General features: G+C 44.8%; 1 protein-coding gene across 1 annotated transcript in view; it reads left to right on the top strand.

The window, feature by feature from the left end:
• The first annotated feature begins 9,302 nt into the window (after positions 1-9,302).
• LOC137656852 (small ribosomal subunit protein uS9m-like) overlaps positions 9,303-26,251 on the top strand; it is a 104,661-nt gene continuing 87,712 nt past the window's right edge. Inside the window, exon 1 of the mRNA XM_068391208.1 lies at positions 9,303-9,489. Within this exon, the coding sequence (XP_068247309.1) occupies positions 9,400-9,489 (90 nt within the window). The 5' untranslated portion in view covers positions 9,303-9,399. The remainder of the gene's footprint in view (positions 9,490-26,251) is intronic.

The raw sequence follows: 26,251 nt of genomic DNA, 5'->3' as shown, positions 1-26,251 counted from the left end.
GAGGTTCTTCTACTATGCTATGTTCCTTGATGAAGAGGTATAAATTCTTTGTCATGTGAACATAAGGGTTGGTACTGGCCCTGTAGATAGAAGAAGCTGAGGTTCTTCTACTACGCTATGTTCCTTGATGAAGAGGTATAAATTCTTTGTCATGTGAACATAAGGGTTGGTACTGGCCCTGTAGATAGAAGAAGCTGAGGTTCTTCTACTATGCTATGTTCCTTGATGAAGAGGTACAAATTCTTTGTCATGTCAACATAAGGGTTGGTACTGGCCCTGTAGATAGAAGAAGCTGAGGTTCTTCTACTACGCTTTGTTCCTTGATGAAGAGGTATAAATTCTTTGTCATGTGAACATAAGGGTTGGTACTGGCCCTGTAGATAGAAGAAGCTGAGGTTCTTCTACTACGCTATGTTCCTTGATGAAGAGGTACAAATTCTTTGTCATGTGAACATAAGGGTTAGTACTGGCCCTGTAGATAGAAGAAGCTGAGGTTCTTCTACTACGCTATGTTCCTTGATGAAGAGGTACAAATTCTTTGTCATCTGAACATAAGGGTTGGTACTGGCCCTGTAGATAGAAGAAGCTGAGGTTCTTCTACTACGCTATGTTCCTTGATGAAGAGGTATAAATTCTTTGTCATGTGAACATAAGGGTTGGTATTGGCTCTGTAGATAGAAGCTGAGGGTCTTCTAGTATGCTATGTTCCTTGATGAAGAGGTACAAATTCTTTGTCATGTCAACATAAGGGTTGGTACTGGCCCTGTAGATAGAAGAAGCTGAGGTTCTTCTACTATGCTATGTTCCTTGATGAAGAGGTACAAATTCTTTGTCATGTCAACATAAGGGTTGGTACTGGCTCTGTAGATAGAAGAAGCTGAGGTTCTTCTACTATGCTATGTTCCTTGATGAAGAGGTATAAATTCTTTGTCATGTGAACATAAGGGTTGGTACTGGCCCTGTAGATAGAAGAAGCTAAGGTTCTTCTACTATGCTATGTTCCTTGATGAAGAGGTATAAATTCTTTGTCATGTGAACATAAGGGTTGGTACTGGCCCTGTAGATAGAAGAAGCTGAGGTTCTTCTACTACGCTATGTTCCTTGATGAAGAGGTACAAATTCTTTGTCATCTGAACATAAGGGTTGGTACTGGCCCTGTAGATAGAAGAAGCTGAGGTTCTTCTACTACGCTATGTTCCTTGATGAAGAGGTATAAATTCTTTGTCATGTGAACATAAGGGTTGGTACTGGCCCTGTAGATAGAAGAAGCTGAGGTTCTTCTACTATGCTATGTTCCTTGATGAAGAGGTACAAATTCTTTGTCATGTGAACATAAGGGTTGGTACTGGCCCTGTAGATAGAAGAAGCTGAGGTTCTTCTACTATGCTATGTTCCTTGATGAAGAGGTACAAATTCTTTGTCATCTGAACATAAGGGTTGGTACTGGCCCTGTAGATAGAAGAAGTTAAGGTTCTTCTAGTATGCTGTGTTCCTTGATGAAGAGGTATAAATTCTTTGTCATGTGAACATAAGGGTTGGTACTGGCCCTGTAGATAGAAGAAGCTGAGGTTCTTCTACTATGCTATGTTCCTTGATGAAGAGGTATAAATTCTTTGTCATCTGAACATAAGGGTTGGTACTGGCCCTGTAGATAGAAGAAGCTGAGGGTCTTCTACTATGCTATGTTCCTTGATGAAGAGGTATAAATTCTTTGTCATGTAAACATAAGGGTTGGTACTGGCTCTGTAGATAGAAGCTGAGGGTCTTCTACTATGCTATGTTCCTTGATGAAGGGGTATAAATTCTTTGTCATGTGAACATAAGGGTTGGTACTGGCCCTGTAGATAGAAGAAGCTGAGGTTCTTCTACTATGCTATGTTCCTTGATGAAGAGGTATAAATTCTTTGTCATGTGAACATAAGGGTTGGTACTGGCTCTGTAGATAGAAGAAGCTGAGGTTCTTCTACTATGCTATGTTCCTTGATGAAGAGGTATAAATTCTTTGTCATGTGAACATAAGGGTTGGTACTGGCCCTGTAGATAGAAGAAGCTGAGGTTCTTCTACTATGCTATGTTCCTTGATGAAGAGGTATAAATTCTTTGTCATGTGAACATAAGGGTTGGTACTGGCTCTGTAGATAGAAGAAGCTGAGGGTCTTCTAGTAAGCTATGTTCCTTGAAGAAGAGGTACAAATTCTTTGTCATGTGAATGTAAGGGTTGGTACTGGCCCTGTAGATAGAAGAAGCTGAGGATCTTCTAGTATGCTATGTTCCTTGATGAAAAGGTATAAATTCTTTGTCATGTGAACATAAGGGTTGGTACTGGCTCTGTAGATAGAAGAAGCTGAGGTTCTTCTAGTATGCTATGTTCCTTGATGAAAAGGTATAAATTTGTTGTCATGTGAACATAAGGGTTGGTACTGGCCCTGTAGATAGAAGAAGCTGAGGGTCTTCTAGTATGCTATGTTCCTTGAAGAAGAGGTATAAATTCTTTGTCATCTGAACATAAGGGTTGGTACTGGCCCTGTAGATAGAAGAAGCTGAGGATCTTCTAGTATGCTATGTTCCTTGATGAAAAGGTATAAATTCTTTGTCATGTGAACATAAGGGTTGGTACTGGCTCTGTAGATAGAAGAAGCTGAGGGTCTTCTAGTAAGCTATGTTCCTTGAAGAAGAGGTACAAATTCTTTGTCATCTGAACATAAGGGTTGGTACTGGCTCTGTAGATAGAAGAAGCTGAGGTTCTTCTAGTATGCTATGTTCCTTGATGAAAAGGTATAAATTCGTTGTCATGTGAACATAAGGGTTGGTACTGGCCCTGTAGATAGAAGAAGCTGAGGATCTTCTACTATGCTATGTTCCTTGATGAAAAGGTATAAATTCTTTGTCATGTGAACATAAGGGTTGGTACTGGCCCTGTAGATAGAAGAAGCTGAGGGTCTTCTACTATGCTATGTTCCTTGATGAAGAGGTATAAATTCTTTGTCATGTGAACATAAGGGTTGGTACTGGCCCTGTAGATAGAAGAAGCTGAGGTTCTTCTACTATGCTATGTTCCTTGATGAAGAGGTATAAATTCTTTGTCATCTGAACATAAGGGTTGGTACTGGCCCTGTAGATAGAAGAAGCTGAGGGTCTTCTACTATGCTATGTTCCTTGATGAAGAGGTATAAATTCTTTGTCATGTAAACATAAGGGTTGGTACTGGCTCTGTAGATAGAAGCTGAGGGTCTTCTACTATGCTATGTTCCTTGATGAAGGGGTATAAATTCTTTGTCATGTGAACATAAGGGTTGGTACTGGCCCTGTAGATAGAAGAAGCTGAGGTTCTTCTACTATGCTATGTTCCTTGATGAAGAGGTATAAATTCTTTGTCATGTGAACATAAGGGTTGGTACTGGCTCTGTAGATAGAAGAAGCTGAGGTTCTTCTACTATGCTATGTTCCTTGATGAAGAGGTATAAATTCTTTGTCATGTGAACATAAGGGTTGGTACTGGCCCTGTAGATAGAAGAAGCTGAGGTTCTTCTACTATGCTATGTTCCTTGATGAAGAGGTATAAATTCTTTGTCATGTGAACATAAGGGTTGGTACTGGCTCTGTAGATAGAAGAAGCTGAGGGTCTTCTAGTAAGCTATGTTCCTTGAAGAAGAGGTACAAATTCTTTGTCATGTGAATGTAATGGTTGGTACTGGCCCTGTAGATAGAAGAAGCTGAGGATCTTCTAGTATGCTATGTTCCTTGATGAAAAGGTATAAATTCTTTGTCATGTGAACATAAGGGTTGGTACTGGCTCTGTAGATAGAAGAAGCTGAGGTTCTTCTAGTATGCTATGTTCCTTGATGAAAAGGTATAAATTTGTTGTCATGTGAACATAAGGGTTGGTACTGGCCCTGTAGATAGAAGAAGCTGAGGGTCTTCTAGTATGCTATGTTCCTTGAAGAAGAGGTATAAATTCTTTGTCATCTGAACATAAGGGTTGGTACTGGCCCTGTAGATAGAAGAAGCTGAGGATCTTCTAGTATGCTATGTTCCTTGATGAAAAGGTATAAATTCTTTGTCATGTGAACATAAGGGTTGGTACTGGCTCTGTAGATAGAAGAAGCTGAGGGTCTTCTAGTAAGCTATGTTCCTTGAAGAAGAGGTACAAATTCTTTGTCATCTGAACATAAGGGTTGGTACTGGCTCTGTAGATAGAAGAAGCTGAGGTTCTTCTAGTATGCTATGTTCCTTGATGAAAAGGTATAAATTCGTTGTCATGTGAACATAAGGGTTGGTACTGGCCCTGTAGATAGAAGAAGCTGAGGATCTTCTACTATGCTATGTTCCTTGATGAAAAGGTATAAATTCTTTGTCATGTGAACATAAGGGTTGGTACTGGCTCTGTAGATAGAAGAAGCTGAGGGTCTTCTAGTAAGCTATGTTCCTTGAAGAAGAGGTACAAATTCTTTGTCATGTGAACGTAAGGGTTGGTACTGGCTCTGTAGATAGAAGAAGCTGAGGTTCTTCTAGTATGCTATGTTCCTTGACGAAGAGGTATAAATTCTTTGTCATGTCAACATAAGGGTTGGTACTGGCCCTGTAGATAGAAGAAGCTGAGGGTCTTCTACTATGCTATGTTCCTTGATGAAAAGGTACAAATTCTTTGTCATGTGAACATAAGGGTTGGTACGGGCTCTGTAGATAGAAGAAACTAAGGTTCTTCTACTATGCTATGTTCCTTGATGAAAAGGTATAAATTCTTTGTCATGTGAACATAAGGGTTGGTACTGGCCCTGTAGATAGAAGAAGCTGAGGGTCTTCTAGTAAGCTATGTTCCTTGAAGAAGAGGTACAAATTCTTTGTCATGTGAACGTAAGGGTTGGTACTGGCTCTGTAGATAGAAGAAGCTGAGGTTCTTCTAGTATGCTATGTTCCTTGACGAAGAGGTATAAATTCTTTGTCATGTCAACATAAGGGTTGGTACTGGCCCTGTAGATAGAAGAAGCTGAGGGTCTTCTACTATGCTATGTTCCTTGATGAAAAGGTACAAATTCTTTGTCATGTGAACATAAGGGTTGGTACGGGCTCTGTAGATAGAAGAAACTAAGGTTCTTCTACTATGCTATGTTCCTTGATGAAGAGGTACAAATTTTTTGTCATGTGAACATAAGGGTTGGTACTGGCTCTGTAGATAGAAGAAGCTGAGGTTCTTCTACTATGCTATGTTCCTTGATGAAAAGGTATAAATTCTTTGTCATGTCAACATAAGGGTTGGTACTGGCCCTGTAGATAGAAGAAGCTGAGGGTCTTCTACTATGCTATGTTCCTTGATGAAAAGGTATAAATTCTTTGTCATGTCAACATAAGGGTTGGTACTGGCCCTGTAGATAGAAGAAGCTGAGGGTCTTCTACTATGCTATGTTCCTTGATGAAGAGGTACAAATTTTTTGTCATGTGAACATAAGGGTTGGTACTGGCTCTGTAGATAGAAGAAGTTAAGGTTCTTCTACTATGCTATGTCCCTTGATGAAGAGGTACAAATTTTTTGTCATGTGAACATATGGGTTGGTACTGGCCCTGTAGATAAAAGCAGCTAAGGTTCTTCTAATATGCTATGTTCCTTGATGAAGAGTTATAAATTCTTTGTCATGTGAACATAAGGGTTGGTACTGGCTCTGTAGATAGAAGAAGCTGAGGGTCTTCTAGTAAGCTATGTTCCTTGAAGAAGAGGTACAAATTCTTTGTCATGTGAATGTAAGGGTTGGTACTGGCCCCGTAGATAGAAGAAGCTGAGGGTCTTCTACTATGCTATGTTCCTTGATGAAGAGGTATAAATTCTTTGTCATGTGAACATAAGGGTTGGTACTGGCCCTGTAGATAGAAGAAGCTGAGGGTCTTCTAGTAAGCTATGTTCCTTGAAGAAGAGGTATAAATTCTTTGTCATGTGAACATAAGGGTTGGTACTGGCTCTGTAGATAGAAAAAGCTGAGGTTCTTCTACTATGCTATGTTCCTTGATGAAGAGGTATAAATTCTTTGTCATGTGAACATAAGGGTTGGTACTGGCCCTGTAGATAGAAGAAGCTGAGGTTCTTCTACTATGCTATGTTCCTTGATGAAGAGGTACAAATTCTTTGTCATGTGAACATAAGGGTTGGTACTGGCCCTGTAGATAGAAGAAGCTGAGGGTCTTCTACTATGCTATGTTCCTTGATGAAAAGGTACAAATTCTTTGTCATGTGAACATAAGGGTTGGTACTGGCTCTGTAGATAGAAGAAGCTGAGGGTCTTCTACTATGCTATGTTCCTTGATGAAGAGGTACAAATTTTTTGTCATGTGAACATATGGGTTGGTACTGGCCCTGTAGATAGAAGAAGGCCACTGAAGCAACGCATATAATTTTTCTAACAACTTTAATATTGATATACATTTTCTTTGTGTTTTACATATATTTTATATAACATATGCTTAAATATTCAGAACAATAAAAATTTTAGTTTTCGCTATTGTCAAAAATATTTCGGAAAATGCAAGTAAACCAAAGTTGAATTTGATTCTACAGTATATAAAACTTAGGTAAAATTAGAGTACAAACTATAAGAATTGTGTTTATGTTTTAAATATTTTAGAATTTACAAAGATAAACTGGACATGCTCTCTTTAAAATAATTAAAACGGGAGAAGAAAATATAATGTTACACTTGCAAAAGAAATGAGGTTTGTAAGCTACCCCTTATTATCACGAACCTTGTTAATATTTGGAAGCTCTTATTTTTTTACTCATTTGATCCAACAAGAAAATTAGTTCTTGGATATTCTGTTCTTCCATTTAAAACATTTTGATTATCAAGTATATATTCTTTTACACTACATTTCTCTTATTTTCCTTGTATAGTTATAAGAAATTTATTGAATCGATTGAGACACATGTACTTTGATTAAATTTTTCCTATTTTTCTTTATTTGTAGGTCACAAATAACTCAGGAAATTGCTCCAAATTCAATATCACACAGTGCTATGTTGGATTCCTCTCTCTGGTTACGGCTCATTTTTCCTTGCCTACACATACACCAAATAGTCTGGCTTATTTTTTACACATTCTCCTCTGTACTCATACACCTAACACTGAGATTACCACACAATTCTTCGTTAAATGGGTTAACTACTGCACTGTAATTGTTCATTGGCTAATTTCCTCTTGCTAAGGATATAAGAAACTCTTCAGCGACGGTAGGCAGCTCATCTAGGAGAAGGACACTCCAGAATCAAATAATTGTTCTCTAATCTTGGGTAGTGCCATAGTCTCTGTCTCATGGAATAGATGGTCTTCCACTGCCTTAGGGCAGAGTTCTCTTGCTTGAGAGTACACTCGGGCACACTATTGTAGCTTAGCTTGTAATAATAATAATAATAATAATAATAATAATAATAATAATAATAATAATAATAATAATAATAATAATAATAATAATAAGTTAGGTTGGCTGGCCAGACTACTACATCGGACCTCTCTGTTTACTGCTCATTTTCTCCCCTTTGCTTACGTATACATCGAATAGTCTGGCCTATTATTTCCGCTATCTCTTCTGTCCTCGTACACCTGACAACACTGAGATTACCAAACAATTTTTCTTCGTTCAAGAATCAAGTACTGCGCTGTAACTATCCAATGGCAGCTTTCCTCTTGGTAAGGGTAGAAGAGACTAGATATGGTAAGCAGTTCTTCTAAGAGAAGGACAATACGAAAAGAAGCCATTATTCTCTGGCCTTGGATAGTACCATAGCCTCTGTACTATGGTCTGTCACTGATTTGGGGTAGAGTTCTCTTGCTTGAGTGTACAGTCGGCCACAAAGTTCCGTCTTATTTCTCTTCCTCTTTTTTTTTTTTTAAAGATTTTAGTTTTTTATAAGAAATTTATTTGATTGTTGTTACTATTTTTAGAGTATTTATTTTAATTGTTAATTACTTCTCTTGTAGTTTTCTTATTTCCTTTTTTCACTGGGTTATTATCCTTGTTGGAGTCCTGCTTTTTCAACTAGAGTTGTAGTTTATTAATTAAGTCATTAATAATAATAATAATAATAATAATAATAATAATAATAATAATAATAATAATAATAATAATAATAATAATAATAATAATAATAGTCTTGGGTAGCGCCATAACTTCTGTACCATGGTCTTTCACTGTCTTGGGTAGAGTTCTTTTGCTTGAGGAACAGTTTTCTCTTTCCTTTTTTTATTCTTATTGTTTATATATAAAAACCTAATTCAATGCTGTTACTGTTCTTAAAATAATTTATTTTGATTGCACATAACTTCTCTTGTAGTTAGTTTATTTATTTCCTTGTTTCCTTTTCTAACTGGGCTATTTTCTCCAATTGGAGTCCTTGGGCTTATAGCATCGTGCTTTTCCAACTAGGGTTGTAGCTTAGCCTGTGATAATAATAATAATAATAATAATAATAATAATAATAATAATAATAATAATAATAATAATAATAATAATAATAATAATAATAATAATAATGACTAGTCGTTTATCATATCTAATGGTGTTATAAAGAGACCACCAACTCTTTATAATTGGAATTTTTCTCTAATGGTAAAGTACTTGCAATTTTTTCTTGTTTTCTCATCATTTTTTCTTTGATTTTATTCAACATTAATTTTCTAATAATCTTATATACAGTGCAGTACATTATTCCTTATGGGAATTCCTCTGTTGACTTCCAAACTTTAGTTATTTAATTTTCGTTTGTTTACCAACAACATTCCCAGGTTATTACTTGCTCTATTACTTCAATATAATTTATTGATCTTTTTATTTTCTCACAAATTTCACTAAACAATTTATTATCATCATCCACTGACTCTCCATTTCAGATATTTTGTTTAAAGCTCTCATCTTATGCTAAGCAATTCATACTTGTTTTCTATATTCCTCCCTTCTCTGACTTAATTACCTGTCTATTCTGTTGTGATTAGTTCGAATTCTTTAAACAAGTTCGTATATAATTTCTCAAATTCCTTATTTTTTTACTGTAAATAAATGCTCTATACCACTTTTATTTACAAACAAAGGGACACAGTCATCATTTGAGCATTCTTATGAAACAGTTTTAGAAGAAAATTACCACTACCAACTAGGAAAATTCCTTTTTTGTGAAGAAAATATTGAAAATAAGAAAAGTGTACTACAACAGATGTAAGGGAAAAGAGAAAACACTAGTGAAAATAAGGAACACAAAACTAAAAGACACAAGAGGTGCTGTTACAAAGGCGAAGCCTCAACGTCAATCTGATCTGATCTGACTACTACTACTGACCAGGCGACCGTCTGCGCTCGAGTCGGAAAAAGGGACCGAAAAAAGTTGAAATTCAGTTTCCTTTTAATGTGCCGCCTTAATTGACCATGTCTTCTTCGCTTTTCCAGTTATTTCGGACGGGAAAACTGATTCAGAATGGATATTCAGTCAGTTGTAAAGCCCTCCACGGCTCCCAGGTTAGTTATAGTCAATAAAAGTGCTGAGTTTTGACACTTGAGCCCAAGAGGTTCCTATGGTGGTAGCCCTGAGGTCTCTGAAATGTGTCAACACTTATTGAAGTTATTCTATTTACTTGAATCTTAACCATCACACTTTACTTTATTAAAGTCCTTAGGGTTGTGATAAATATTGGGAAAATGTGAATAGTCAAGGTTTTTGTTTTGTTTACCACCGGCATTAGTATACAGTACATCAAAACCTCATATTCTCTCCTAACCCAACATAGGACACCGTCATTACTCGATTGGGGATGGGTATGTCTGTTCACATTCCTTTATGTTATTAGCATTTTTTTTATTATTTCCTTAATGTTAGAATTTTTAAATATTGTATAGCTCAAAGCACCTATATTGTTAGTCATTTTTGTTGGATAAAATTACAGTTTCAACTAACTCCTGATTTCGGATACAAAAATGTAATTTTCCCACCTTATACTGTGGATTTTGAATGAATGTTACCCAAATTTTTGTTGCAAATGAGTAGTTTTTTTTTAGGATGCAGGACTCTTATAAAGAGCAACAATAATGTGGTTCTACAGTTAGAAATAAATTTTTGGTAAATATGTTAGCTTTATCTCAATTATCTTGTGTTCCCACCCTAACAAACCTGGTGTTATTTCTATGGATATTCTTTCGGCAAAGCTGGAAGGTAGCCATTAAACTTTAAGTGCGAGGTGGCAACTCTACCTAACCACTTGTTAGGGGTGGCTGGTGAGTACCCAGCCACCTATATTTACTCAAAGCTAGGTGAGCCACATTACTTTTCTTTTGGCTGGTAAAGAACGGACGTCTCTGCTCTCTCCTCCTCAGGCTTAGCCATTCAGAGAACTTGCTTTATACTAATCTTTTTCTCCTTGAAGTGTGTTGCGCTTCTTCCTTGGCGCTCCTATACGAAGCTGTCCTGGTCGCAAGGGTGACGCGGCACTTTCATGTGGTTGGTTGAGACCGACCTGCACTCCTTGTGTCCGACCTGTAGGGGCCATCGTTGTGAGCAGGGTTCGCCCTATGACGAGTGTAGGGAGTGGTAGAAATTTGGGTGTCTCAGGAAGAAGAAAGCCAAGTGAAACCTTTCTCGCCCAGAGTCTTCCTCGGGCAAAAAGACCTTGGGCTTCTTCTCATACACTTAGATCTCTATCTGGAGCTCCTCCTTGCATGCCCTCCTCAGGGGGTGATCGAATAGGAGCCCAGATCGACTAACTCCTTGTCAACCTCGTGGTATTGGGGGCGTTGGTGCTTCGCCTAGAGGAGCACCTTCACCTCAATCCGGGGGAGAACGATTTCCACTTGCAGATGTGTTGCAGGCTTGGCTGTCTCTTGGGGTTTCTGCTCCCCCTTCAAAGAAAGTGCTGCTGCAACTCCTTCAGTGTAGTGCGCGGAGGGACCCCTTGCCACCAGTTTCTACATACTTCGCCCAGGTCGTTTGGTTTGTGACGTCTATCTTTCGCTCTTTTCTGGCCCTTCCAAGCGTGGACGAGGTAATTGCTCTCTTTCACTCCAACGGCCTCCTGCTGACGACGAGTCCTCTCTCCATCCTGGAACATCATTGTTTCCTAACCCGTTGCCCTTTATTTCTTCCCACAGGCAAGGTTCCAGCGAGTGTGCGCCTCTCGCCTGCTGCGGATGTTAGGAATGATCATCAAGCGACCAGCATTCCTCCTGCTCCTTGATCAAATGGACAAGACTTCATTTTCTCGTCCTTCTGGAGGATCACTTTGAGGACGTCGTCCGTGACGATATGAAGATCATGTAAAAGATCGCAGGTCATCATGATCTTGGCTCTCTTCCTCGCAAATACGTTATTTTTTTTAGAGCCCAGTGCTCACTCAAGAGTCCGCAGGTTATCACGTTCTAGGCGCTCTTCTTGTAGAAGGCGTTCTCACTCTCGAGCTAAAAGCTCACAATCACGAGCTAAACCCTCTGGTTCATGAGCTAGACGCTCACGATTACGATGCTCACAATGACGAGCGGGACGCTCAATATCGCAAAATAGGCGTCTACGATCAGGATCTAGATGTTCCTCTCCATGAGGACAATGTAGGCGCTCACACGCAACATGTACGCGGCGCTCAACATCTTGACATTCTCCATGACGAACTACGACTGGACAAGGACCCTCCGATGGACAAGTCTCTGAGAAGTGTCCAATTACGCTGCCCCTGCTCCCATCGCAGCCTGGGTTGCTTTATGTAAGCGATCGCCCAAGCGACGCTCACCAAAGCGTTCTGCGGTAGGGCAACGCTCTCCAATGCTACGCGTTGCCCCTGCTCCGAGGCTTCGATCTCTGCCTCTGGCTAGCGTTAGTGGTTCAGTGCCGCCACAGGAGTCCCTAAGACCTCCTTCCCGACCATTGCTTGAATCATGCCCGTTAATGCATGAATCTCGCTATTTCATGCATGACTCAGCCGATCCAGTGCATGTTTCATACGGTGAGGTCCCAGTTTCACGAGCAATCGCCGGCACAACACCTCTGCCAATGACCTCCGCTAACATTACAACCTTATTTCTTCTGATCAGCCTCTATGTCCAAAGAAAGAGGACTGCCTCATGCCTCAAAGAATGTCTCCCCGAGCGTCTCAGGCGCCCAAACGCCATACCACCAAGAGGCATTCTCCTCCTCAAGGACTCCCGAAGGAAACACCAGTTTTGTGAATAGAACTTACCTGGCAGTTATATATACATAGCTAATTATCTCTATTTCGGCAGAATTTTTCTAAAACTAGGCAACCGCCTTGTGGTGGTTGGGTGGTAACACCCGTTAAAGGGTGGTAGGAGGAATCATTCCCGTTTTCTGTTCTTCAGTTCATCTCTGCCGGCCGGATCGATAACACGTTGGTCCGTCATTAAGAGTTTTTCTTCGCTTTCCCTGCTCGGTGTACCAGTCTGCTTTTTTGGTGAAGTACTCTGATTTGGGGTTTTGGCGATCGTTGTATTTTGTTTTCTCTTAGCTTTTTTTTTTGCTGTTTTTCATTATGAGTGAAAAGAGTCATTACCGTATCTGTGCGAATGAGGAATGTAAGGTGAGACTACCCAAAATGGCGGTTGATCCTCACACTGTTTGTTCTCATTGTAGGGGTTTTGTTTGTGCCCTTGATAATAGGTGTGGGGAATGTAAGGTGTTGGATGAGAAAGATTGGTTAATTATGAAGCGCTATGTGCGTAAGCTAGAGCTCGATAGAGTTAGGAGAGCTTCTAGGTCTAAGTCTAAGTCTGTTAGTGGTAAGGAAGACGAACTTAGCGTAGATTTATCTATTGATCCTATTATTGATTCCTCTTTGGAAGTTGATCCTTCCCTTGAGGTAGTAACTCCTGCACCTCCTACAGGTTCCGTATCTACGGATGACCCTCGGTACGCTAGCCTGGCGGCCGAGTTGAAGGCCATTAAAGAACAGCTGGAGGCCTTTAAAGGTAAGGAAAGTGAAAGTGCTTGTGTTAGTGCAGTGGAGGTGGCGACCGACCGAACCTGTCATACCCCTAGGCCTAGACCTCTACCAAGCTCCCAGGACCAAGGGAGAAGGTACGTCGATGACCGAAAGGGGGTGAGAGGTACGTACCCTCGGTCAGCCGTCGCCTCAGACAGTCCTGTTGTCTATTCCCAGGCTGCTCTTGACCGTCACGGGAAAGACGAGTCGGATGTGTTGTTTTCTTCTCCGAATTCGTCCAGACGTAAATGGAAGTATGAAGCTTCAAGACCTACTAAGAGGAGATGGAACCGCGACGAACGGTCTCGTTCTTTCTCTCCCGGTTCTAGCAGTTATGAACCTTGTCCGTCGGAGGATGATTTCGACTCCGTGCCTGTGAAAAGGACGAAGCCTGCTGCCGAAGATACGAGTGTTATTTGTCAGCCCCCCCCTTCGGGTCCGCAAGACCCAGCTGATGTTGCTAAATCCTTTATGTCTGTCATGCAGGAACAACTTTTGACTTTAGTACAAGCCTTTAGCCGCCCTCACGCCCAGTCTGACAGACGTAAAGACGACTCGTTGCCGATTAAGAAGTCTGCTTCTAAGAGAGAACGGAGTTCTTCTTTAAAGAGAACTTCTCCCTCTCCACGCCGGGATGAGGAATGTGTGCTTTCGCCAGGCGATACTTCTTCGCGATACCAGGGCGATACGTTTTCTCGTTCTCGATACCGGGACGATACCTTATCGAACGACGCTGCTTCTCGTTCTCGATACCAAGACGATACCGCCTCCCGTTCGCTTCGACACGACGATACCTCCTCTCGTTCGCTTCGCCACGACGATACCTCCTCTCGTTCGCTTCGCCACGACGATACCTCCTCTCGTTCACGACGCCACGACGATACCGACCCTAGTTCTCGACGCCACGACGATACCGCCTCTCGTTCACGACGCCACGACGATACCGCCTCTCATTCTCGCCGCCACGACGATACCGCCTCTCATTCTCGCCGCCACGACGATACCGCCTCTCGCTCTCGACGACAGAACGACTCTGCCTCTCGTTCTCGGTCCCAGGGCGATACCACCCTGCCTCTTCGGGACGATACTGCCTCTCGTTCCAAGGATTCTTCTAGCGCGGGACTCTAGGATGCAACCCGTCTTTTGCAGGATGATGCCTTTGATTTGCCCTTGTCGGGTTCTAAGGATTCTTCTCTTTCGAAGGATATTGCAGATGTGGATCAGGCCCTCGAGGATGTTTCTGATGACGATGATAATCCTGCCGACGCTGTGGGAGATTACAAAGTTCTCTCTCGCTCCCTTCTTGAACTTTTTGGAGAGGAATTCCAACCTGCTGCCCCTCAATCTCCTCAGTCCCAATTTAACAGAAAGAAGGCAAAGAAACAGTCGGCCTTCATCAAGATGAAGCTGTCTATCTCCGCAAAGAAGGCTCTCACGAAGATTGATGACTGGATGATGGAGCGGAGACAAACAGTTAAGACTTCCTTCTCGTTTCCACCAGCTCGTCTTGCTTCAAGAGCGGGTATGTGGTATGCAACTGGAGAACCTTTGGGTCTGGGAGTGCCTTCCTCCTCCAAGGGTGACTTCTCTGGTTTAGTGGACTCTGCTAGAAGGCATGCTCTCAACTCAGCCAAGGTCATGTGGTCAATGTCGGAGCTGGATCATCTCGTCAAAGGTATTTTTAGAGCCTTTGAGGTTTTTAGTTTCCTAGACTGGTCGCTTGGGACTCTCGCAAGGAAAACTGAACAGATGGATGGATCTAGGGACCTTACCAGCATTATGTCCTGTATGGATAAGGCCCTCAGAGATGGGGCGAATGAGTTGGCTGCTCTGTTCTCAGCTGGGGTCCTAAAGAAGAGAGCTCTGCTTTGCTCTTTTGCTTCTAGGTCTGTTACCAATGCTCAAAAGTCTGAGCTTCTTTACGCCCCCCTCTCTCAACATCTTTTTCCCGAGTCCCTGGTTAATGACATTACGGGTTCTCTGGCCCAAAAAGCCACCCAAGACCTTTTATCTCGTTCTGCTCGTAAGCCCTTTGCAGCCCCTCCTTCTTCTTTGAAACGGGAGGAAAGGAGATTCCAGCAGCCCTTTCGGGGCAGGACTACTTCAAGATCAGATTTTAGAGGGAGAAGGCAAGATTCAGGACCAAGATCTACCAGGGGTTCTTTCAGACCTCGCTCCAGGAAATGAAGTTCGTCTCCTCCAGACAGTAGGCGCAAGACTGTCAGGTTTTTGGCAGTCCTGGAAGAGGAGAGGGGCGGACACCTGGTCCCTCTCAGTCATCAAGGAAGGATACAAGATCCCCTTTCTGAAAAAACCTCCTCTCGCAGATGCTCCGCTGGCCTTAGTAGCCCGGTACTCAGATCCTGGGAAACAGAAGGCTCTAGTAGACCTTGTCAACCAAATGCTAGACAAGGGGGCGATAGAACCGGTTCGGGATCTAGTCTCCCCAGGCTTTTACAATCGCCTGTTTCTGGTCCCCAAGAACTCGGGCGGATGGAGACCCGTCCTGGATGTCAGCGCTCTCAACGTATTTGTGGAGAAGACAAAGTTCTCCATGGAGACGACTCAGTCGGTGCTGGCGTCAGTACGTCCAGGGGACTGGATGGTGTCCCTCGACTTGCAGGACGCATATTTCCATGTCCCCATCCATCCGACTTCGAGGAAGTACCTGAGGTTTGTAATGGAGGGCAAGTGCTTCCAATTCAGAGCTCTTTGCTTCGGTCTCAGCACGGCTCCTCAAGCCTTCACCAGGGTAATGGCGAATGTGTCAGGTTGGCTGCATCAGGAAGGGATAAGGATATCCTTCTATCTGGACGATTGGCTGATTTGTTCACGATCGAGGGAGAAATGTCTGGAGGATTTACGGAAGACTTTTATGATGGCTCAGGATCTAGGCCTGGTCATCAACAGGGAGAAGTCTCAGATCAGACCGAATCAGACTATTCTCTATTTGGGGATAGTTCTGAATTCAGTTCTTTTTCGGGCTTCTCCCTCTCAGGAAAGACAGACCAAGTGTCTCGTAAAAGTCAGAACTTTCCTGGACAAGAAGAGATGCACAGCGAAGGAGTGGATGAGTTTGCTGGGGACTCTATCCTCCCTCGAACTGTTTGTCTCTCTGGGGAGACTCCACCTAAGGCCTCTTCAGCACTTTCTTTCGAAGACATGGAACAGAAAGATGCAGGAAGACTCCTTTTCCTTCCCCATTCCAATAGAAGTCAAGACTCTTCTGAAGTGGTGGCTGGACCCAACCTTGTTAGGGGAAGGGATCTCCTTACACAAGAAGAACCCAGACCTAGTGTTGTTTTCAGACGCATCAGAGTCAGGCTGGGGGGCAACACTAGGAAGCAAGGAGGTCTCAGGCTATTGGGAAGGAATTCAGCTGGGATGGCACATCAACAACAAGGAGCTGATGGCCATTTTTCTGGGGCTAAAGGCCTTCAAGGACTTGGTGTCTGGGAAGATTGTGGAGGTCAACTCAGACAACACCACAGCTCTTGCTTACATCAGGAAGCAAGGAGGGACTCACTCTCTGTCTCTCTTCGAGACAGCAAGAGAGCTCCTTCTTTGGGCGAAGGAGAACAGGATAAGCCTGCTGACGAGGTTTGTTCAGGGACAGAAGAATGTGAGGGCGGACATGCTCAGCAGGAAAGGGCAGGTCCTTCCCACAGAATGGACCCTCAACCAACAGGTCTGTCAGATTCTCTGGAGGCTGTGGGGGAGACCCCTCATCGATCTTTTCGCCTCCAATTTATCCAAGAGGATCCCCATCTATTGCTCCCTAGTTCCGGACAGAGAGGCAATAGCAGTAGACGCCTTTTTGATGGATTGGACGGGGATGGACACTTATGCTTTTCCCCCGTTCAAGATCATCAATCTGGTAGTCAGGAAATTCGCCCTCCTCGATTCGGGACGGATGATCCTGATAGCTCCGTTCTGGCCGATGAGGGAATGGTTCACGGAGGTGGTGGACTTGTTGATGGACTTTCCAAGAAGCCTCCCTGCAAGTCCAAATCTGCTCAGACAACCCCACTTCGAGAGATATCATCAAAACCCCCTCGCTCTCAATCTGACTGCCTTCAGACTATCGAGAAGCTCGTCAGATCGAGAGGCTTTTCAGCGCAAGCTGCGAAAGCTATCGCCAGAGCGAGGAGGGTCTCTTCGCAGAGGGTCTACCAGTCCAAGTGGGAGACTTTTAGGGCTTGGTGTAGGAAGCACAAGATTTCCTCATCCACTACCTCTGTGAGCCAGATTGCGGATTTCTTGTTGTACCTCAGACAGGACGCTAAGCTAGCTGTGTCCACTATCAAAGGGTACAAAAGTATGCTCTCTTCCGTCTGTCGGCATAGAGGCTTGGACTTGTCTCGCGACAAGGACTTACATGACCTCTTGAAGTCTTTTGAGACGACCAAGCAGACCCAGTTAAAGCCCCCTTCTTGGAACCTTGATGTGGTTCTTAAATTTCTGTGCACCAAGAGATTTGAGCCCATCTCACAGGCTCCCCTTAGGGAGGTTACCAAGAAGACCCTCTTTCTTTTGGCCTTAGCAACAGCTAAAAGAGTTAGTGAAGTCCATGCAATTGAAAAACAGGTAGGCTTCAATCTGAATGGGGCAGTTTGTGCCTTGAGATTAGACTTTCTCGCTAAGAACGAGAACCCTTCTAAGCCCTGGCCGAGGACCTTTGAGGTTCCTAACTTGACCAACCTAGTGGGTCAAGAGCAAGAGAGGCTGCTCTGTCCAGTACGAGCCCTCAAGACCTACTTGTCTCGCACAAAAAGTGTGAGAGGCTCTTCTAGCTCCCTGTGGTGTTCTGTGAAAGATCCTCAAAAGCCCCTTTCCAAGAACGCTTTATCCTTTTTCCTGAGGGAAGTGATAAGAGAAGCGCATCTCTTGTGTGAGGAGGAACACTTCGGACTTTTAAAAGTGCAAGCTCACGAAGTGAGGGCCATTGCAACCTCGCTTGCTTACCGCAAGAACATGTCGCTCCGTCAAATTATGGATGCGACATTCTGGAGGAGCAACTCTGTGTTCGCCTCTCATTACCTCAGAGAGGTGAGGGTGGATTATGAGAAATGTTATACCTTGGGACCATACGTAGCCACGGCTTCTGTATTAGGCAAAGGAGTTACTACCTCCCCTCAACCTTAGTTTTGTTTACTTGTACATAGGTTGGTGTATTTTTTTATTGGTTGTCTGAGGGCTTCGACTTGTGTACAGTCACCTCAGTCTAGTTAGATTATTTTTATCTACTTTGCAAATGTTAGGTGGTTGGTTTGGTAAAGTTGCGGTTTTTTTTTTATTTTGGGCAATAGGTAGTCCTGAAGTCTAGTCAGATTGTTGGTCTCACCCCGTTGACAGACTCGATTGAGTGTTTTTCAGCACTGCAGGTCACATCCTGGCTGACACTCCTAAGGGAAAGCGACTCAAGAGGCAGGAACCTTTGAAGTCAGCTACCTTAGCAGGTAAGGAATCAAGGTGTTTATTTATCCTACAACTTTTTTGGTTGTTTCCCCAACGATGTTACTGTCTATCACCCTCCTCCAAGTGTGTTAATCAGCTATGTATATATAACTGCCAGGTAAGTTCTATTCACAAAAATGGAGTTTTTATGATAAAACAAAGTTTTGTGAATACTTACTGTACCTGGCAGTTATATATACATTCGAAGGCCCACCCACCTCCCCTCAGGAGACAGGTCGGGCATAGATGAACTGAAGAACAGAAAACGGGAATGATTCCTCCTACCACCCTTTAACGGGTGTTACCACCCAACCACCACAAGGCGGTTGCCTAGTTTTAGAAAAATTCTGCCGAAATAGAGATAATTAGCTATGTATATATAACTGCCAGGTAAGTATTCACAAAACTTTGTTTTATCATAAAAACTCCATATTTGTCGATGGGAGGCGAGCTTCTTTAGTGGTATGACACTCTTGTGTCAACCCTGCAGAAGTCCTAAATGGGCTTAGCTCTTCCAGCCCCCCCCTCAGCTTCGACAGGCCTATATCAAGCCTTCCCCTTAAATTCTGCTAGAGAGTTCGGGGGCATCTTACTTTGGTGGCCCTTCTGAACCTAGGATGAAATCGGCCTAAGGCAGTGCCGTTCTGAGGGCACAACTGTCTTCTCTATTCAGACTAAGTGCTGAGGAAAGGGTAAGTTTTGTCTCGGAGGGAGTCCTTGAGTAACTTCCTCTAACCCTGATTCACCCCGGGGGACATGCTTACCACCAGGCAGAAGAGGAGGATGAAACGAGGTACTCCACCTCACGTAGACCTCATTCAACCCCCTCACAAGCAGAGATCTTGGCTCGCCCAGGGAAATTTCCATCCATTCCTTTCGGCCTCAACTGGTAGTGATTGTTTCCTCAGACCAACGTCCTGTTTCCAAACCAAAAGCACCAGCAGAAGAGCAATCGTCTATCGTGTAGTCTAGCGTCTCAAAGGAACCGCTAGCTCTTCTACAACCTTCCATTCTGGAAGAGCATTTTCCTCCACGGAGAGAGTTGAAAGACTCAAAAATGGTCGCAAAGTATGCTAAAGCAAATATGGATAGGAGATCCTCTGATGCGGGTCCTCACTACCCAGTTGACCTTGACCTACTCCAGGCTCCTATGGATGAGAGCTTGTAGGTAGATAACGTCTTGGACATGAGCGCAAGGAGTTGCAACATGCCTTCTGGGGGTCTTGGCATGTATGAGAGCCATAAATAAGCTGTCTGATCTGGTGATACCTCCCAGGGAGGTAAGGAAATGGTCCTGGACCAGATGTTTGGTATCCAGAGACCCCCTAAGACCAGCGCAGTTTTGCCATGGTCAAAGGGATTGACAGCAGCCAGGAGAAAAGCTATTTCTCAAATACAGTAGCAGACACTTCCATTACTTTTAGCCTGATGACGAGGGTTACGAGAACCAGAAGGTTTAGCGTGATCATGTGAACCCCTAGAGGTCATGCTACTAGGAGAGAGCGTTCGGCACGAGAGCCTACAGGCTCAGCGATACCGATGTTACGAGACCCCGAATGGTCAACGTAACGGGAAAACCACAGTCTCCCTACCATGAGACCCCAAAGGGTCAGCATGACTAATGGCACGAGAGCCCGAAGGTTGTGTTGTGAGACCCCGAAGGGTCAGTGCAACGGGAAACCAAAGTTTCCCTGTCACGAGACACTGAAGTGTCAGCGTGACTAAAGGCACGAGAGCCCGAAGTCTCAGTGTAACCTGTGTTGCGAGTCTTGAAGGGTTAGCGCAATGGGAAACTGAAGTATCCTTGTCACGAGACACTGAAGGATCAGCATGACTGAGGTACGAGAGCCCGAAGGTTCAACGTAACCATCGTTACGAGAGCCCAAAGGTTCAACGTAACCATTGTTACGAGAGCCCAAAGGTTCAATGTAACCGTCGATACAAGAGCCATAAGGCTCAGCGTAACTGAAACCCGATGGTTCCAAGTCGCATGAACGCGAAAGTCCAGCGCGACAGAGGCCCCAATGACTCCTAAGATCATGAGAACCCGCAGGATCAACATGAAGAGAGCCCGAAGGCTAATGATCACCAAGAGGAGAACCAGCAGGTTAAAAAAACATGTCTCCTCACAGCACGAGGAGGAGAATGTCCGGGATGGAGAGGGGTCACAAACCCTTACACCCTACGATCCGCCGGAGAGGAACGCAGAGCAGACTCCGCCCAAGGGGAGACTGATCCAGCTCTAAAGATACCTCCTTCGCAGGGGAGGTTTGTTCTCCCGAAGGAGAACGTCGCTTCAGACTAGGCTCTCGCTCCGCCCCTGAAGGAGAACCATAAGCGTAAGGGGACCGCCGATGCCCAGCGGCGGTCTTCTCTCGAGAACGAGAGGCTCGTTTCCTCCGAAGGGGAAACCTGCTTCGGAGAAAGCTCTGCCACTGCCCCTGGTGGATCAGCAAACTCCTTGGCATCGGAAACAGACTCAGCGCTTGCGACATCCAGTATCTCTAACACTAAAGCTGAACGCAAGTTTTGTCTTGGGAGTGAGAGGAAAGTTCTCCGGAAGGAGGACATCACCTACAACAAGTGTTCAACTAGCCCTATGGTAAAAAAGCGTTGGCGTACGACATATGTTGGTCACTGAACAATCTCTCTCAAACGAGAGAGAAGTCTTCCCGAAGGAGGACATCGCCTAAGATAAGCTTTCTCCCAGCTCTATGGGTAAAAAGCATAGGCGTAATATTCTCCCTCGCGAATGAGAGAGGTCCTCCCGAACGAGGACATCGCCTGAGGCAAGCTTTCTCCCAGCTGTATGGGAAAAAAGCGTAGGCGTAATAATCTCTCGCGAACGAGAGAGAAGTCCTCCCACCGGAAGACATCGCCCAAGACAAGCTTTCTCCCAGCTCTATGGGAAAAAAGCGAAGGCATAATAATCTCTCTCGCGAACGAGAGAGAAGGCCTCCCGAAGGAAGATATCGGCTAGGACAAAAGCACAGGCGTAACAATCTCTCGTGAATGTGAGAGGAGTTCCCCCCCGAAAGAGGAATGAGCCTATGGCTTGCTTTTCCCAAGCTCAAGGGGAAGAAGTACAGTCTTCGGCGACGAGATAACAGAAGCAGATTTCATCGAGCTGTCAGCAATTCTTCACGAAAGAGGGAAGGTTGCCGAACGGATTAAGTAGGGAAACTCCCTTGGAAAGGAGGGGGGGCGAAGCCCAACTCAGGGGAAGGTTAACACTCCCTCGTAAGGGAAGGTTCTCCAACCTCTGGAGGCGAAGCTCCTTGCACCACTCTATGCTTCCCATCAACAAGCCTTGTTCAAGTTGAAGGTCGGCAACGAGTGCTACCTCGTAAGGTGGGCAGCTCACGAGCTGCCACAGGAAGCGCAGGACATTGACCGGAGCGGTCGAAGCCATCGGCCTTGCTTTCTATGTTGCTGCTATCTGTTAGAAAAGGAAATAAAAGTTGTGATGAATTACAATTCTGCTGCATAACAAGAACTATTCGGGGAATAAGTCACCTACCTTGTAAGAGAATTCCTCAAAAGGGAGCGGAACCATTATAAACTTTAACTCGGGTACTGAAACAAACACACGGGAGTATTTAGAAACTGCTGGGCACCCACGCAAAGGAGGGCGGCAAGGTAGGGGAGGTAGTATCAACACAATGACAACTCCCTTACGGCAGAGAATGCCGGATACGTTGTCATCTGTAATTAAAGTTACAAATATTTAACTTCTACGAGTATGTTTCCATACATACATATATACACGCATATATATGTATAAGATAAAAAAAAACACACAAAAGAATAAACTAAACAGAAAAGCAATCAAGGCAAGGCTTTGCGGGAGGGAAAGGTAGCATGTCCGTTCTTTACCGAGCCATAAAGTAAAGTGGTTACTCAGCCGAGAGGTGTGAATGAGCAGGGTAGCCAGTGAACCCCACCCCCCATCCGCTAATTAGTGGATAGGGTAGTTATCCCTCACTAAAATTATCATGGCTCATCTTTCAGCTACGCCGAAAGTAATACCCCTATAAATAGCGGAGGGTTTTTATTTAAGAAGGAAAAAAATAGCTAAAGGTTAGTATCGTTAGGAAAAATACTGTACAAATTATCTACGACTTTGTCATGTTCATTTGGTTTACGCTCAGCCTTAGGTTGCTTTGCTCACTATTCAACTATGTATTTGCTCCTCTATTTTGACAAGCAGTACATGCTTTGCTTTGCACGTTTATGATGACTTTTAGGTGAACAACAAATATTATAAATCTCAATAAACACAAATACATCGCTGTACATACAGTACATTGTTTGACGTTGTTGAAGTCTGTAGTAAAGGAAGCACTTAGGTTGCATCATTTATACTTTAACCCCAACTAAGAAGAAAATTAGGTTCAGGTATTTTTGGCAACAATGCATTGCTAAAAAACAAATGCCAAAGGGAGCAACACTTGCATGGTACCGTTAAGATATCCTTGGAACTTAAAAAAAAAGTTGTTGGGATACCATCATGTGTTGTTAAAGATACATTATTAATTTATGATAGATTTGTGTAAGTTTTTCGTACCAACCATCTGAACAATATATTATAAAAAGTGAAAATAATTTGTTCCGTAACTGGAATACAAACCTCACTATTTGATAGGGGTGTATTACTTTCGGTGTAGCTGAAATGACGAGCCATTAATTTTTAACGAGGGTTAACTACCCACACTGCTAGTTAGCGGGGGTAGGGAGGGTAGCTTGCAACCGCTCCCCCTCACACACCTGTGATTGAGCTCACTTTGCTTTCAGTTCGGATGGTGAACGGACGTTTCTGTTCTTCATCCTCGCCGACAATTGGCAGTCATCAATGCCTTTTTCTTTTTTCTTAGACTGTGTGTGTGAAGTTGACTTATGCGACCGTGCGCACCTGCCCTGGACTCTCCGACCGCCCCTGTGGAACATTCATGTCGGCAGTCGAGACTGATCCTCACGCCCTTTGTCCTTCTTGCAGAGGTCAATGGTGTGATAGTGTCAACAAGTGTAGGGAGTGGTCTTCCTCCAAGTGGGAGAGGTTTTCGCGACGGCGGGATATTTCACCTTCGAAGGTTGCTTCGAATGGAGAAAAATCCAAGGCCTCTTCTTCCGTCGCCCAAACCTCCTCCGAAGCTCCTACTCGGTCGATCTCTTTCGAGAGACCGTCAAGTAGTAGCGTAGACCAATTTATTTCTGACCAACCCTTCGTCTCGAGAGATGAGGTTGTTTCCCCTAGCGAAGCAGCACCACCTCTCCCCCTGGGGGAGGCCTTGTCACTAACTTCCGTGTTTCAGATTTGGTCCTCCTTGGCGCTCACGGGTTCGCCCTCCAAGGAGGCATTGCTTGATTTCATCTGCATAGGTGCTTCTGTCAAGCAATTGTCGTCACCTTCAGAGGTAGATCCCCTCACACTTGTCGACGTTGTTGTGTCAGAGGTGTCTCGTGCGACATCACCCATCTCCTCTGCCACTCCAGACTGTACAGTAGCTGTCGACTTGGTTTCCCCCATACCTGACCATCCTCCGAGGGGGAAACTAAGTTCATCATCGGTCTCTCCTGCTAGTGTTTCTCTCCCTCGGGGGAGTTCACTTACAGAGACTCCTCTTCGGCGCATCCGTCGGAAAGCTCGCCTTCCTTCACCTGCGGTGAGGAGGCACCTCTTTGGTTCAACGTCTTCAATGCAGTCCCCCGCAGAGGAGCTCCTAGACCGATCATCCATCACTTCACCTGCAACCAGTCTTGTGACTTCTGTCCTAGACCTCTTTGCAGATCATTCGCGGTCTCCTTCGGTGGATGGTCGTCCTTTTAAAGGACACGTCGACCATCCATCCAACAGACCTGCCGACCTTCCATCGCCATTCCTGTATGAGCCTAATAAAGCTCTATTAGAGTGCGCTGTTGCGCGCCATCATTCTCGCCCTGGGCACCACGCAACCTGACCAGCGCTCACCTGCAGCTCGTCAGTCACCAATGCTTCAGCACACCACCCATCTTGCTCGCCCTTACAAAAGGCAGCAACCTCACGCGCTTGCGCGCTAACATGCGCCTACTCGCCATCTAGATCCTCAACGCTCTCCTGCGTGCCATGTGTTTATGCGCCCATATGCGCACATGCACCCACGATTACCTGCGCACCCTGACCATACACGGTCAGGGTCGCCTACGCACCAGCACACCACAACGCAAGTGCGCTCTCCTGCTCGCCAACAATTTCCTGCGCACCAGTGCTCTCCTGCACCTATGAGCCCTGGGCCCACGCGCCCACGATCTCCTACACGCCATCGCCCACCTGCAAATTTCTCCTACGCGCCAGTTACCTGCGCGCCAACGTTCTCCTGCGCAACAGCGCTCTCCCGTGCGCCAACATGTGCCTGTGCCCCATCTTGCACTCCAGCCAAAACCTGTGCGCCATCACTCTCCTGCGCGCAAGTTTGTAGGTGAAGCAACAACCTTGTTGCCCTCACCTGCATGCCAACTTTTACCTGCGCGCCAGCTCTCACCAGTTTTTCTCTCACCTGCGCGCCATCTTTCTCCTACGTGCACACACACAGAGAGACGCACGCACGCCCTCTCTCTCCTACTGATGCGCGCCCATCATGATTCCCCTGCGCGCCCAAATGCGCGCTCGTTCTTCTATGGACGTGTGCTAACACTCTCCCGCGCGCTCATCATGATTCTCCTGCGCGCGCCAACAGTCTCCCGCGCGCGAGCACCAATATTACTACTGCGCATTGTGGGAGAAGGGAAACATGCAGAGGGGTTCAGGATCCCTAAGCTACATTCCAAGGCAAACCCACCTATTTCAGTAACTCCTCCCAGGGAACCTTCGGTAACTTTCCCTTCAGGGGGTCTGTCAGCCAGCATCCCTGGTTCAATGCCTTGACCAGAGCCATGATCCTGGCTTTCAAGCCTGTCCTGTCTGATCTAGGGCATGGAGCCATGGCTTCCTCTACCCCTTTGAAGAGGAAAAGAGGAGTTCCGGACGTGGTCACTTCCCCGAGTGCGAAACTGACTCCACTCAGACCATTGAGGCAAGTTCCTCCTATTCCTCAGACTAGCTCTCCATCCCTTTCGGACGAAGATCTCCAGTCACTTAGGGAACCACGCGAAGAGAGACTTTCCCCCATCGTACCAATGGAGGAAATCTTTCTTCACGCCGAGAGTTAATCACAGTCTGAGAGTATAGGGGACGTGCCACTCTCAACGATGTTGGTGTCTTACCTCCTTCCCCGGAAGGAATCTAAAGACTCCAAAACCATGCCAAAGTCCTCCACTAGGGCTAGGATGGAGCCAGCCAGCCACTCAGGGAATGTCCGCGACTCACCCTAAGAAGAGCCTTTGGGGATCGAAGGAGACTTCGCTGCAAGTCCTACAACAGGAGGAGACCAGCAGGAGTCAGAACATGCATTCTGGCAGGTTCTGACTTTAATGAGGGTTCTCAATGGGTTTTCCGACCCGAGATACTCCCTCAAGAGGGCAAAGGCACGGTCTTAGACCGCGTCTTTGGTACTCAGAAACCCTCAAAGACCAGTGCAGCCCTGCCCTGGTCTCAAGGGGTGAAGAGTTTCAGGGACAAGATCTCCCAACAGCTCTCTGAGTTTGCCTCCTCCAACCGTGCCAGCACTACGAACAAGCTCCTCCCACCTCCTCGCGTACAGCAGAGGAGGTACTTTTAGATTCTGGAGGAACCCAGTTCAGCTCTTCCTCTTCACCACTCTCTGGAAGAGCTAACCAGGGGAGTCCCTCTTGAGAGAGACTCCAGCCGGCAGGTCTCGTTCTCGGCAATCGAGATCCTTAACCAGGAAAGGGTCACCAAGTATGCGATG

This window comes from Palaemon carinicauda, chromosome 17, assembly GCF_036898095.1.
Source record: "Palaemon carinicauda isolate YSFRI2023 chromosome 17, ASM3689809v2, whole genome shotgun sequence".
NCBI lineage: Eukaryota > Metazoa > Arthropoda > Malacostraca > Decapoda > Palaemonidae > Palaemon > Palaemon carinicauda.
The sequence above is the reverse complement of the archived record's forward strand: the minus strand, read 5'-3'. Positions and strand labels throughout refer to the sequence as shown.